The 12,787-nt window shown below is 30.9% G+C and overlaps 1 protein-coding gene across 3 annotated transcripts in view; it reads right to left on the bottom strand.

Moving 5' to 3' along the window:
- The window catches only part of LOC143045473 (uncharacterized), an 89,080-nt gene that overhangs the window by 66,388 nt on the left and 9,905 nt on the right, over positions 1 to 12,787 (bottom strand). For all 3 annotated transcript variants that reach the window (XM_076217998.1, XM_076217997.1, XM_076217996.1), the window contains exons 7-9: positions 10,151 to 10,224; positions 3,666 to 3,742; positions 344 to 427 (exon numbers count right to left, since the gene is read on the bottom strand). In XM_076217998.1, coding sequence (XP_076074113.1) covers positions 344 to 427; positions 3,666 to 3,742; positions 10,151 to 10,224 — 235 coding nt within the window. The remainder of the gene's footprint in view (positions 1 to 343; positions 428 to 3,665; positions 3,743 to 10,150; positions 10,225 to 12,787) is intronic.

Below are 12,787 nucleotides of genomic sequence, written 5' to 3'. Positions count from 1 at the left end.
TGTAAACTGAGAGTATAAAAAAAACACAGTATGACCAAAACTAAACATGATAAAAATAGATTCACTAGAAGGATAACCCAGCTGGCTGTTTTACCTGCCAACCTTCTTATGGTTTAACAAGTTTTTCAAAAGAATAAAGAGAAACTTAGTCACGAAATTAAGAAGGAAACACAGAGTCAACTATAATAATTAGAACAAAAGTCCGTTGCATTCAAAGAAAGTCGACCACATCACGCCTTCAACATTAGTAATTATAGTTACTGTATCAGATGACAGTGCTAAAATTGACAAAAATCCAACGCGCAGTTGCTTTCTATCTAAATGTGTATGTAATTATGCCTACCTTTGCAGATATACAAAGTAGTTCTGTGGTAGTCCTCGTACTACAAGTAGCCTGTCTTCTGCTGTTTGTTATCACTGCAAGTTCCTGTCAACAAGTTAGATAATTTCAATTAAACCTCGACGTTTCAGTATTTATTGTTTACATATGCAAATCTGCTTACAAATAAGAAATTTTTCAATAGGTAAATTTGCACATGTATCAGAACCTCTATTATAGCAATGCATTAACTACTAAATCTTCTAGCCATGATTTATGTATATTAGTAATCCTATCTTTTGTGTAAAATAGATATGTATACGATATGAACAGATAAAGGCAAAATTGTAAATAAGGATTTTTTTGTTCTTTTATCAAGAAAAGTTGACTGCGGTCAATAACATATGGGATTTAAACCGTATGAAATAGCAACGCATTCTAATTGAAGTACGACGTACTATTACATGATTAAATAAATGTTGGTAAATCAATAAACAATCAATATACGGAAATTAAAGGCATTTTACATCAATTTAGTTATACTGCAATTAGAATGACATTGAGATACTTATCCCTCCCATGTGGTGAACAACTTGTTATATTATACAATTCTACTAACAATCATTACCTACTTCAGAATTGGTTTCAAATGTCAAGAGAATGCATGGCAAGAGAAAAATTCTAAATTATTTTAGATTATATGAACGAAATACTTTAATTTAACTTACGACTACACATCTGAAATGAATTAATACTCGTTTCTAACCCATTTTGTTAATTAAACTCATTTCCGAAGCTGTTAAAAACCATTTGTCTATTCGTTATGCTTTTAAAACAGAAACTTCGAAATGTTAAACATGTACAAACATTTTTATAAAGTCTCCGATTCTAAATTTTACTCTGAAAGTCATTAATTTTAAACCTTCTGGTCCAATTCTGCAAATATGTTATAACAACATGTATTTATATGAGACAAGGCAACGAAAAATGAGGACATTCTTATATATTCCTCTCTAAAAGTAATAACTTAGATAAATGACTTTTTGTTTACTTCGGAAATGGAGAATCTGGCTTTAAATTGTTAATTGAAATTTACAACACATTCAATTTAATTGTAATTTAGAGAACTTTTATGCACTAGATTCAAAGTTTGATACATTAGGAAATTAATGTCAGTTGTCGACAGAAAAAGCAATCTACAGTTTTAAATCTGGAAAAAAGATCAGTTAACAAAGTTTTAATCGAAAAAAGCGACATTAGTTTACGAACGTATATTAATGTGTTGGTGGAATAACCTTAATTGGTGAAATAAAAAAATATGATTGTATAAAAGTGCATTCTCAATGATACAATTTAGTAAAAGAAAGGGAGGAGAAAATCACCTGAAACTCCACATTAATTCCTGTTACAAGTAATACCTAAACATAATTATCACAAAAAGACATAGGCTTGGGCTATTGAAACATATTTATTTACCAAACAGAAAGACTATACATTTACTGGATTGGGCAATGTCAAAAACATATTCAAAGCACAAGTAAGGCAATATATGGCGTTTGAGGAAATTATATGAACGGGGAAAAGGTGGGAACGAAATTTGGAATAAAAGTGCGAACAACCAATAAGAATAGTTTTATCATTCTAACAACGCAACTTGGTTGATATTTATGGATATCAAAGACAAATGTGTTTACTTTAGTATTTTATAAAACTCAAATTTGTTATTTAAAAAAAAGCAAATGACAAAAATAATCTTCCTCTATATCCCATTAGGAAACTCTGAGACTACACAAACTTGTGTATTTCGTATTTAAAGCAATACATGAGCATTACTTGGTTTATTTACACTACCAACATTTTGTAGTTAACATGCAGTGGTGTGTTTGTTTTTATTTCTTCTAAAACAGGATCAATCGTTTTGTTACAATAATTGGATCATATTCCATCTTTTTGATTGTTCAAATATTTTCAAATATAAAAATAAGATGATTTGGAATGATTACTACTGAGTCAACCCTCCACCAGGGTCTAAATGAGGCAGAAGGTTAGAAACTATAAGTCTCCGTACGGCCTTCATTCGTGTACAAAACCCACACCGCATATCAAGGTTTGAAAGGCCCGAAAGGAGAAATGTAGAATAATGCAAAAATGAAAACTAACGGCCTGATTTCTGTACCAAAGAATGAACGAAAAGCAAATATGATGTACAGCAACAAATGACAACCAATCACTGAATTACAGGTTCCTAACTCGGGGTGATTTGGAGAAAACATTGCAAGGTTGAATTATTTTTTTCTAATCCATGTTTCCTTTTGAACAAATATACTTAAGAAAACTAGGTGATGCAAACAAAGTTGGTCGCCCATTGTTCTATCACATCGAATATTAACGGCAACTAGACATCACACCATTTCAAATCTATGAAAATTCTTTAAACATAACAGTTCATCAATATCATGATACACAACAAATATTTAAATGTAAAAGAGGGACATAATTCAAATTGGGATTTTTAACAATACTGAATAGTACACTATTACATGAAAACCAATAATATTTTAAAAAAAAACAAAAAAAAACGAAAAGCTAAACAAAAACAAATATGAACATTTACACCTCTCCCCTGACTTTTATTTTTCTATAAAGCGAAAAATAAAATTGATAATGAATTAAATTATAATAGTAAATATTTACGTTATAGATTGAAAATGTATATTATGGATATTGTTAGATAATGAAAAACATTACTTACTGAAAATGTTCTCGGGAGAAAATGTTAGATTTATCTTGTGTTGCAGTGCTGGAGATATTTGCATATACAACAAATCTCGATAACCTTTTGGATAGGGATTAGTTTAAAACGATAGGTGATTGAGGTCTTCTTTTATTTGACATGTTTAAGAGTACGAGACGATTACCTGCCAAGATTTTATGTAATCCATTGTTTTAAACGTTAAAATACTGCTTAAGTGGTGTAAAATATTGCTCTATTCGGTTTGCTTACGATTGTACATATGTGTTAGGAAGTACAATGTATATCAAAGCAGATAACTTACAAGTAATGAGAAATTGAGCTTTAAAATCATACTTTTTCCACCATTTTATACATAAGAAAATGCCTGTTCCAAGTCAGGAATATGACAATTGTTATCCATTCGTTTGGTGTGTTTGAGCTTTTGAATTTGCCATTTTCCGATTTTTTGGCTAAGGACTGTGATAGTTTGACGGTAGATAAAGTGAGACTACGAATAAACATTTGCGACATATTCGTCGTGACGTTGAAATGTCTTTAAACGGTTCGAATGATGACATGACGCTTTAATGAAAATTGTAGAATAATATTTACCCCAAACGCCATCCCTCTACCCAGGCATACCAAAAATTTCGTGCAACCTCTCTCTTCGTCATATTGTGTCACAATAACTGAAAACAGTAAGGTTTTGAATTTAAAACAATTATTGGTAACATTTAAGAAATTTTTCTATAATTGCATCTATAAAGGTCTTCAGAGGAACAGAACAGTCAACCTACTACATATGGTTACCAAATAAATTTTGTATATTTAGATGTTCCTATCCAGATTTCAATTTTAATTATATGGTCAATACTTCGAAAATCAAAGAAAATCAATCACAATAGGTGTAAAAAAAGACAAAATAAAAACATATTTCTGACCAAAATACCACTTACGGTAAGAAACTTGTATGATCTAAATGTTTAACAAGTATCTTCTTGTGTTTATTCGCTTTATTTAATTTTTTTTTAAATTTCATTATTTATTTTTAAACTGTACTTTCCTAAGCAAGAAAAGCTTATGACAAAGAATTCACCCACCTTCGATCCGCCTGCATTTCGGATTACTGATTATTTTATAAATTACTATGATTAAAGTATGCATTGTTTGATTACACTCTTTGGTAATAATATTTGCATAGTATAAAAAGCTGTAAATGGTGTACTCTGATCATTATAGTCATTCTAGGCGTAGGCAACATATTTTTTTACGTTTTTTAAATAGAAAATAGAATTAATCAATGTTACTTCATTGTAAATATTATGACAAATCAACTATCAAAAACACCTTCCTTGCTTTTTTTTACAAATAGCAATATTTTATCAGCAGATGTAAACAATCTTACATAAACACATCACAATAATGTATCTGCATGCCTACTATTACTTAATATAGTTTATTTCTAAAATATTCAGTGAAAGTTTTGGCCTGTGTTCTTAAAATGTATCATGAGGATGATATTTATATTTACTTCAAATAAACGTATTCCATTTTAAATGTTAACTAAATTATTCATAAGAAAAACATTGCATATAAGCCTGTTAATTCCCTTTATGGCATTTCTTTTTGACAAATAGCGGTGTTCATTAACGCTCATTTTGTTTAGTTTTGAAATCATACAATTTTAAGTAATACCAATATATTCGTGAGTGCTAAATAGGATGTTCAATTTAAGGAAAAAACACATCGTAAATTTTGAGTTACGATCATCTTTTTTCTAAAATTAAGTCCAAGTTACGATCATCCATAGACGCAGTTACGATCATCATCGTGATTTTTTCAATCTCAATTTTCGTTCTTCTGGTTGTTTTTCTATCATTTAGGAAAAACACATTCAATGACAATGCTTATTAAGATTTTACTTGATATAAAACAAATCTGTAAATAAGCTGTTAAAGTGGAGGAATAGGCCTTCTAAAATTTCCCTCAATAGACCACTTTCGAGTTCATCCGTCACCGGAAAAAACTCGTCAATTATACGCGCCTTTATGACGTCATTTACCAGATAGAGGAGGGCGCCTGTATCCCTGCACTATTTACGTTCATCAAGCGTCTTAGTGATCGTCATTGTGCAGGATAAACTAGAAATAATGGTTGTTCTGTAGGTACTTAATGACAATTCCCTAATGACAGCAATGCTGATTGTCAATTTTGAGAATTCAATTTGCCGAATAATTCGTACAATATAGAGTTATAGTTTTCAAACCACTCGCTCGACATTGGAACGGAAGTGACGACGCCCCTAAACGCACAAATGACGTTCACTAAAACCAGAGTTTTTGACGGAAATGCATCGAACTTGAAAGTTGTCTATTTGTATCCACCATATTGGGATGATCGTAATTGCAGTTACGATCATCACGTTGACACCTGTGATGTTATGTAATTATATGAGGGAAACCAAAAAAAAAAAGACTATAACTCTGTTAATCCAATACTAAGAACATGTAAGCTTACTTTACAGGTATTGGACTTTGAATTAAATTGACAAAGTAATGGGTATTCATGAGTCCCATATACAAATTGTAAGGGAAACACAATATGACAGAGATTTAAGCATGCAAAGTATCATTAATTAATAAACGAAAGGGATTAAACTGTCCTGAAGATACATATTTCAAATATGAACAAGGATGTGGCCATAGAACACGGATGCCCAAATTTTGTGCGACTATCATACAAGTGGGAGGTTTAGCCAGCTTTAAAATCAGGTTCAATTCACCATTTTCTACATTAAAAATTCCGGAACCCAGTCAAGAATTCGATAGTTGTCTTCACAAAGAGCTCGAGCTTGGACTTGTTGAAGACAATGTAACAAGCAACTGATGGAAATAAAGAAATTTAAAAAGAAAAAGAATATGACAGTTGTTATCCATTTGACCTTTTGATGTTGCGATTTGCTTAGGGACTTTCCGTTTAGAATTTTACTTGGAGTTCGGTATTATTGTTATGATTTCTACATATCACCAAACTAGCGGTGACTTATACTGTTAACGTTAGGAACGAAATAGTCTTAACAATGGCAACTATTCCATCGTTAGGTAAGAAGCCTCCGGTAAACTGAAATCGTTAACATTCTAAACATACAACTAATGGTCCATTTTAGACGATAATTGAGAATAACAGAATTACAACAACTGAACTATAATTATAAAGGTATTGAAACTATCATACTCGCAGTAAGATTGATATTTTATTAAATTACCATAACAGTAGTTTTGAGTATATTGATGTACTAATTCAATAGTGTTTCTATGTACTCTATTCTGTAATTTTATGATTAAATGATGTCCTTGAAAAGATGACTATGCTGAAACTAATTGTCTTTCAGTTGAAAAAGGAAATCTAATCTGTACTTCACAACGCGATTGTCTGTTTTCTTCTTTTTACATGGTTGTTCAATCCACTTCAAAAACTTTTAACTTTTTGCAGACCATGTTTATACAAGATTTGTTGTCTAATACAATACATGACATCTTTTATCTGATTTCCTCTCAGACGGAATCTGTAGGAAGCACAAACCGTTTCACAAAGATGATATCTACATTGAAAATCACAATTTTAGCAAGAAAAAACAATGATGGCTGATTTTGTATTAAACAAAATGGCCGACGGTCACAGACGACTTAAGCCAGAGGCAGAAAAAACTATAATTGATAATAGCAACATTTTCTAAGGCTTTCATAACAAACCGTAACAGTATAAGTTAAACAGTTTTAAACAATTTGACCCACGATATGTTTTTATATTTTGGTTGTTGTCTCTTTATATTTGGTGCTACAAACTTTTGAAATTATTTGAAAAATAAGAAGTATAATCTTTCAAATACAAAGTTTTGATTCCTTGGCGTGTCTTGAATATACTTTCTTTTAATTTTTAGTTTAATAAGCATTTCAATTTTAATAACTTACGAAATTGCGAAATATATGCCCTCGAACATCATAAAAGATACATTTATTGTCAAAATTCGCGTATAATACAAAGGAAAGAAACTGATTTTCATTTCTTATATAATAAGGTATTACAATATTCCTTTGTCGGCAATGGCTTTCAAACCATAATATTTGTTAGTATCGATAGAATTAGTAAAACTAAAAACTAAATGGGTGTCAAAACAAGCCTCATATGCACTGTACGATTTGTTTTGTTAACTAACACATATTCATATAAAAGGGTATAGGAAACTAAAACCATGTGATTAATTCATATTTCTTTTACTGCACAAAACATGGTATTTTTTAAATTGATAAATCAATTCACTTCAGAAGTTCCTGTTTGGTATATTTCTACGTTGACAAAGCGAATAGCTCGATTACTTAATGTTTATCTAATTACAGATAATAAAAAAAAAAATACTAAAAACTTTAAAATTTGAGGAGACAAAAGGATCGTCTATTTTGCAGATCTAACGTACATAAAATCTTTAATATGTAACATCTTTGTTAGCATTCACAAGCAATCTTGTTTAATCAGTTTCGTTGAGGATTTTATGGACATGTATTGAAATATGATTATGCTAATACTGGAACTTAAGACACTCCGCAAGCTTAGTATTGTATTGAATTAGCATATCAATTTTAATGATTACAGAACACGACGATGTACTACATCAAAGATCCGGAAATAACACCATTATGCTCGAGGAAAAAAGTCTTTTCTGAAAAATTAATTTGCGTAATCTATAAAATGAAGATTGTAGTGTCACAATTTGATTGTTAGTTTTCTTTCTTCAATACATTGCTTTCAAATGACTGAATTTCAATTTTTCTTAGTCACTCGATGATTATCATTATGACATTGATTATTCCGTTTCAATTTTTTTTCAAACAGTTTTTTGAAATATAACATCGGGTGCAAATCCAGGTGACTTTCATTGCGTTAGTTCGTAGACGTTAATATAAGCAACAGTATTTTGTTTAGGCAACTGATAACCTTATAGCTTATTGTTTTTCAAGGGAGTGGAGGTTACTGTGTAACCTTTTTGGATACAAACAGATATTACGAAAATTGCATTTCTTCTGTAACTAATCCAAAACTCATTATTAAATATAAAACAGAAGAAGTGATATGATTGCCAATAAGACAACTCTCCACAATAAACCAGATGACCCAGAAATTAACAACTTCATTATATGTTAAAGTTGGGTTTTGATTATTGAAAATTGTTATTTAACTATACCTATACAGTAAACCAACAAATACAGAAAAAAGAAAATTGTAGGCACTTCTTGAGACTTCGAATATGAATATTGCATGCAATTTAATCAGTTTTTCAATATTTTGAAATATAATTATGTTAAACTTGGGCCTGAGACAATAGACAAAACCGATTATTGTATTAACATATCAATTGTAACTGTTTCATTTTAAGAGTGCCGGCTTTATGACATTCTGTTTTGATAGAACACATTATTAAAAAAGAAAAGAGATGTATTCAGTAGTGCCACAATTTAATTATCTGTTATGACCTTCTTTAATTTGCTGCTTAAGTTCCGTTTCGACTTTATTTATTTTCTTTAAACACTTGATGGTAGCTTCTTAAGCCTAATTTATTCCGTTACAAATTTGTTTTCTTAACCATATATCTATTTCAAATCCGATTTCCTCTCATGAGGAAATGAAGTAGACACAAAAATGGTTAACAAAGAGAGAAAATATGCATCAAACAATTTTATGTTACAATTGTAGTTCATTTTAAGACCATAGGGAATTTGACATACTATTAGATTAACAACGCAAGAAACAACCAGCTAGAATAATTGTCATTTTTCCTAAGGCAAAACTGTGATTCGATAAACATTGAATTGTACTTTAATTCAAAATAAAATAAAAATGATGGCCAAAGGTAAAAGAACCACAGCTGAACGGTTCCAATAAACCAATAGGATGAATTTAAAAATCAGCATACAAAAATCCGACAATACATCAAACTCTAACTAAATTCTGTAGTACATGCTATTAATCAAGCCGACAGTAGTTCAGAAAGCCAAAGCTCATAAATCGATTGAGAAGAGACATCTCAAGGTGTGAAATAAGAACTGAAGGAATGTCATTAACTCAAAGAGAAGCGAGATCAGGTGTGTATTCCTGGTAAAAGTAAAATAACAAAAATACCGGACTCCAATGCCAATTCAAAAAATTTACAAATGACAAAATCAAAAGTTCATACACATCAAACGAATGGAAAATAACTGGTATATTCCTGACTTGGTACAGGCATTTCTTTATATAGAAAATAGTGGATTACACCTGGTTCAATTTGTCGCTAGCTTAACCTCAAACGTGTATGACAGTCGCATAATGCCTCCCATAAAATTATATTCTATGGCAAAATTGTTAGAGTAAAACAAACAGACATAATTAGTAAAAATGTAAAAAATTGGGAACAACAAACCAAACTGTCTCTTGTTATGCATGCATCACGGGCTCTGGGAACGAAACACGATTAATTAAAATGTAAACTTTTACATGTTTAAGGGCTTTTGTTCTAAAGTGGATAGGTAGTAAAGAAAGAATGAATTTATTATTTATTTGAAAAATTCGTTTAAATACAAAACTAAAACAATGACAATAGTGTGGATCATAACCTCAAACTTGATTAAAGTACAGATAATAAAATATTTGTATTAATGAAAAATCTAAGACATTTTTGTAGACCACATCAAGCTTATAAATAAATGAGTTGTCAATCGATTGTGCAACTGTATAAGGGTAGAAACCATAATGTAGGTTCAATTAATGCAACATTATAGAATCGTCTTTCAGGAAAGGCTAATGCATGGTTACTAAACTATTGTCCTTGTCATGAGTATGATCGAGTAAAAGTTAAGCTACTATGTACTTGTCCAGATAGTTATCTTCAGTCAGGGCGATCTCAGTTGCACCGGAACGGGAAGCAGATCCTGTTCGACATATGGCGCTCATTTCATGCAAACTAAATTTAGCGGTAATGTTTATATCATTTTTAATTCATGAATACATTGAATAAAATATTGTAACTCAACAATTGGACAATGAAAACTAAAAAGTATACTCACTAACTCCACTAAGTATAAAGTAAAATGAATGTGGAAGATGGCCCTGTCTTACTATTGCGCGTCTTGGCTCGTATCTGCAATAAAAATGTGAGTACATTGTAAATAATGTAATTCATTTCAAAAAGAAATACAATTAAGCATCAATTAGACAAAATTTCTTTTGGTTAGATTTTTCTATTTTGCAGCTATAACCCTCATAATTAAGGCGACAGTTGACTATCGATTTCTAAATCCCGAAATGAAATAGGAATGAATAAATCGAAATAACAATCAAAATACTTGTGGAATTGCATACACCTCAGAGTATCTTGAATAGGTTCGTTGATAGGGTAAACGTCTCCTGCTAAGCATGCAGTAACCGCCATGCGGATACACACTCAGTCAAAATGCCACAATCGGGGAAATGACACAATCAGTGTAAACTGGAGTCGGTTTCACAAAACAAACTTTCGATTAAGATTGGTCGTAAGTCATGAATAATTCAGTATACTTACGATCAATCTTAGTCTTAGGTATTTTTATGAAATTGGCTCCTGGTATCATAACATCTAAGACAAATCGCTAGTAATTCGAGATACCGACACATTTATTCAGGTCAAACACATAATGATATAAGAGTCAAAATTACGCAGTTTAGATTTCAGTCGCTTTTTCTCATGAATGTGTTCGGGCGATTTATGTGTTATGACCACACCACTGTCCACAAACTCATGTATTGCAAACATGCGTATGTAAAAAGTAAAATAACAAAAATAATGAACTCCAAGGGAAATTCAAATCGAAAAATCCCTTACGAAATGGCAAAATCTAAAGCGCCAATACATATTACGACTGGAAAAAAAACTGTCATATTCCCGACTTTTTACAGGCATTTCCCAAACGGAATACCCTACGTCTAAGTTATGAGTATGTTTCTGGTGAGAAATGAGAAGTTCACAATTGGAAAGTTTAAATCATCACGTTTGCAAGTAAAAAAGAATGAGAAATGTCTAAGAAAAATACAAGTACATTAAGTACATTACTCACAAGAGAACAACAGATTTTTTTCAAATTTGCAAATGTAGAAAAATTAAGGTTAAGTGAAATTTTGTCAACTGCGTATTATACTTTTGGGAAAAAAAGGAAAACTTGTGGATTTAAAGTTAAGAACAAAACATTAAAATATGTATATATCAAAGGAATGACAGGATATTGTTATTTCTTGTATGTTAAACATTCTGTTAATGGTGTTTGAGAACCTCTTTTGTAACCATGGCATTCACTTAAACAAGAATGACAAATGATATTACTAGTTGTTTTTTTACATTAGAACTTGATACGGAAAGGTTAAAAATCTGCCTTACATCTTAAGAGATCAGATGTCAACTTCCGATCTGGCATACAATTTCATAGATTCATTTAGACATACCAGATGTCAACATTCCAAATAGATAGCGTTGATATGGATTTTCCAATCAATTGCTCTTTTTCTTACCCAATTATGTAATAAGCATCGTGATATGATCAGCTCTCCTAATAGAGTACCATTAAAATGGATGCTTACAGGAATAAGCGATTAGGAAAACATATTATATAATTAATATGATTTTAAAGGCAAAGTACGTTATGCTATTTATCATGCCTCTTTTTCAATTCTATTAAGTAATAATAAAGAAAGTTACGTTTTAACTATTTATGGCAAAGTTGGATAATGATATTCGGTTACGGTCCCTTTGGTTATATCCTCAATTATTTTTAACTTCCTTGTCTATCAAATTCATCGGTTTTGGCGTTCCCGTTCCGGATATTGGTTAATCGAGAAAAGCGACCAAAATTTGTAAAGTATCATTTTCATTTCCTAATACTTGGTTGACACTGATCCGGTGGGCTGTTAACCTCCGATGTTATCATCAACTCAGTAGACAATGCTAATGGACTGACATATAATGATTTGTAGCAGACATAAAGATACAGAGATTTGGTATGATTGCTTATGAGACAACTATCCACAATTGTTTTCAATTTTGTGGATGTAAGCAATTAAAGGCAACCGTACGGTCATCAATAATGAGAAAATCCCATACCCTATATTTCTTTTTTACGTTGATCCATTAGAAATAATAAAGAAACTCGAGCGGATAATATTCACTGTATGAGTATTCAACATTCATGTTAGGTCACTGTTGTTCCTATGGTCCCTAAAATACTTAACTATTTGTACAATATTGAGATTTTAGATTTTGGAGTTTGAAAGTGTCGTGTTACGGTTCATCTATCTAATAATTCGGTAATTTTAATTTTACATATTATTGACATTGGGAATCCTGGTGCAGAGATTTATTTTATTGTTAACTTATATTCGGATGCAGTTAAACAATTTCTAAATGGATAGAAAATTTCATAAAATCCTAAATATTGTCGAATTGCGGATACTTTGCTTCATTTGAAATGCTATCTTTACTTTTCTGTTAAGTGTGTAATGGATTGTTTTCTGTTTCATAGTGGATTGTTTTTCTAATCCTTTATGAATAGTTTTTTTATGATGTTTCTTTATGAATATTCTTATATGAATGTTTCTTTATTGATGTATCTTTATTAGTGCTTTTTATGGACTGCACTTTGTTTCTTTATGCATACTGTTTCTTTGTAGACTATATC

This window comes from Mytilus galloprovincialis, chromosome 9 (assembly GCF_965363235.1).
Source record: "Mytilus galloprovincialis chromosome 9, xbMytGall1.hap1.1, whole genome shotgun sequence".
In the NCBI taxonomy this organism is placed as follows: domain Eukaryota; kingdom Metazoa; phylum Mollusca; class Bivalvia; order Mytilida; family Mytilidae; genus Mytilus; species Mytilus galloprovincialis.
Note: the sequence above shows the minus strand (reverse complement) of the source record. Positions and strands in the feature narration are given on the sequence as shown.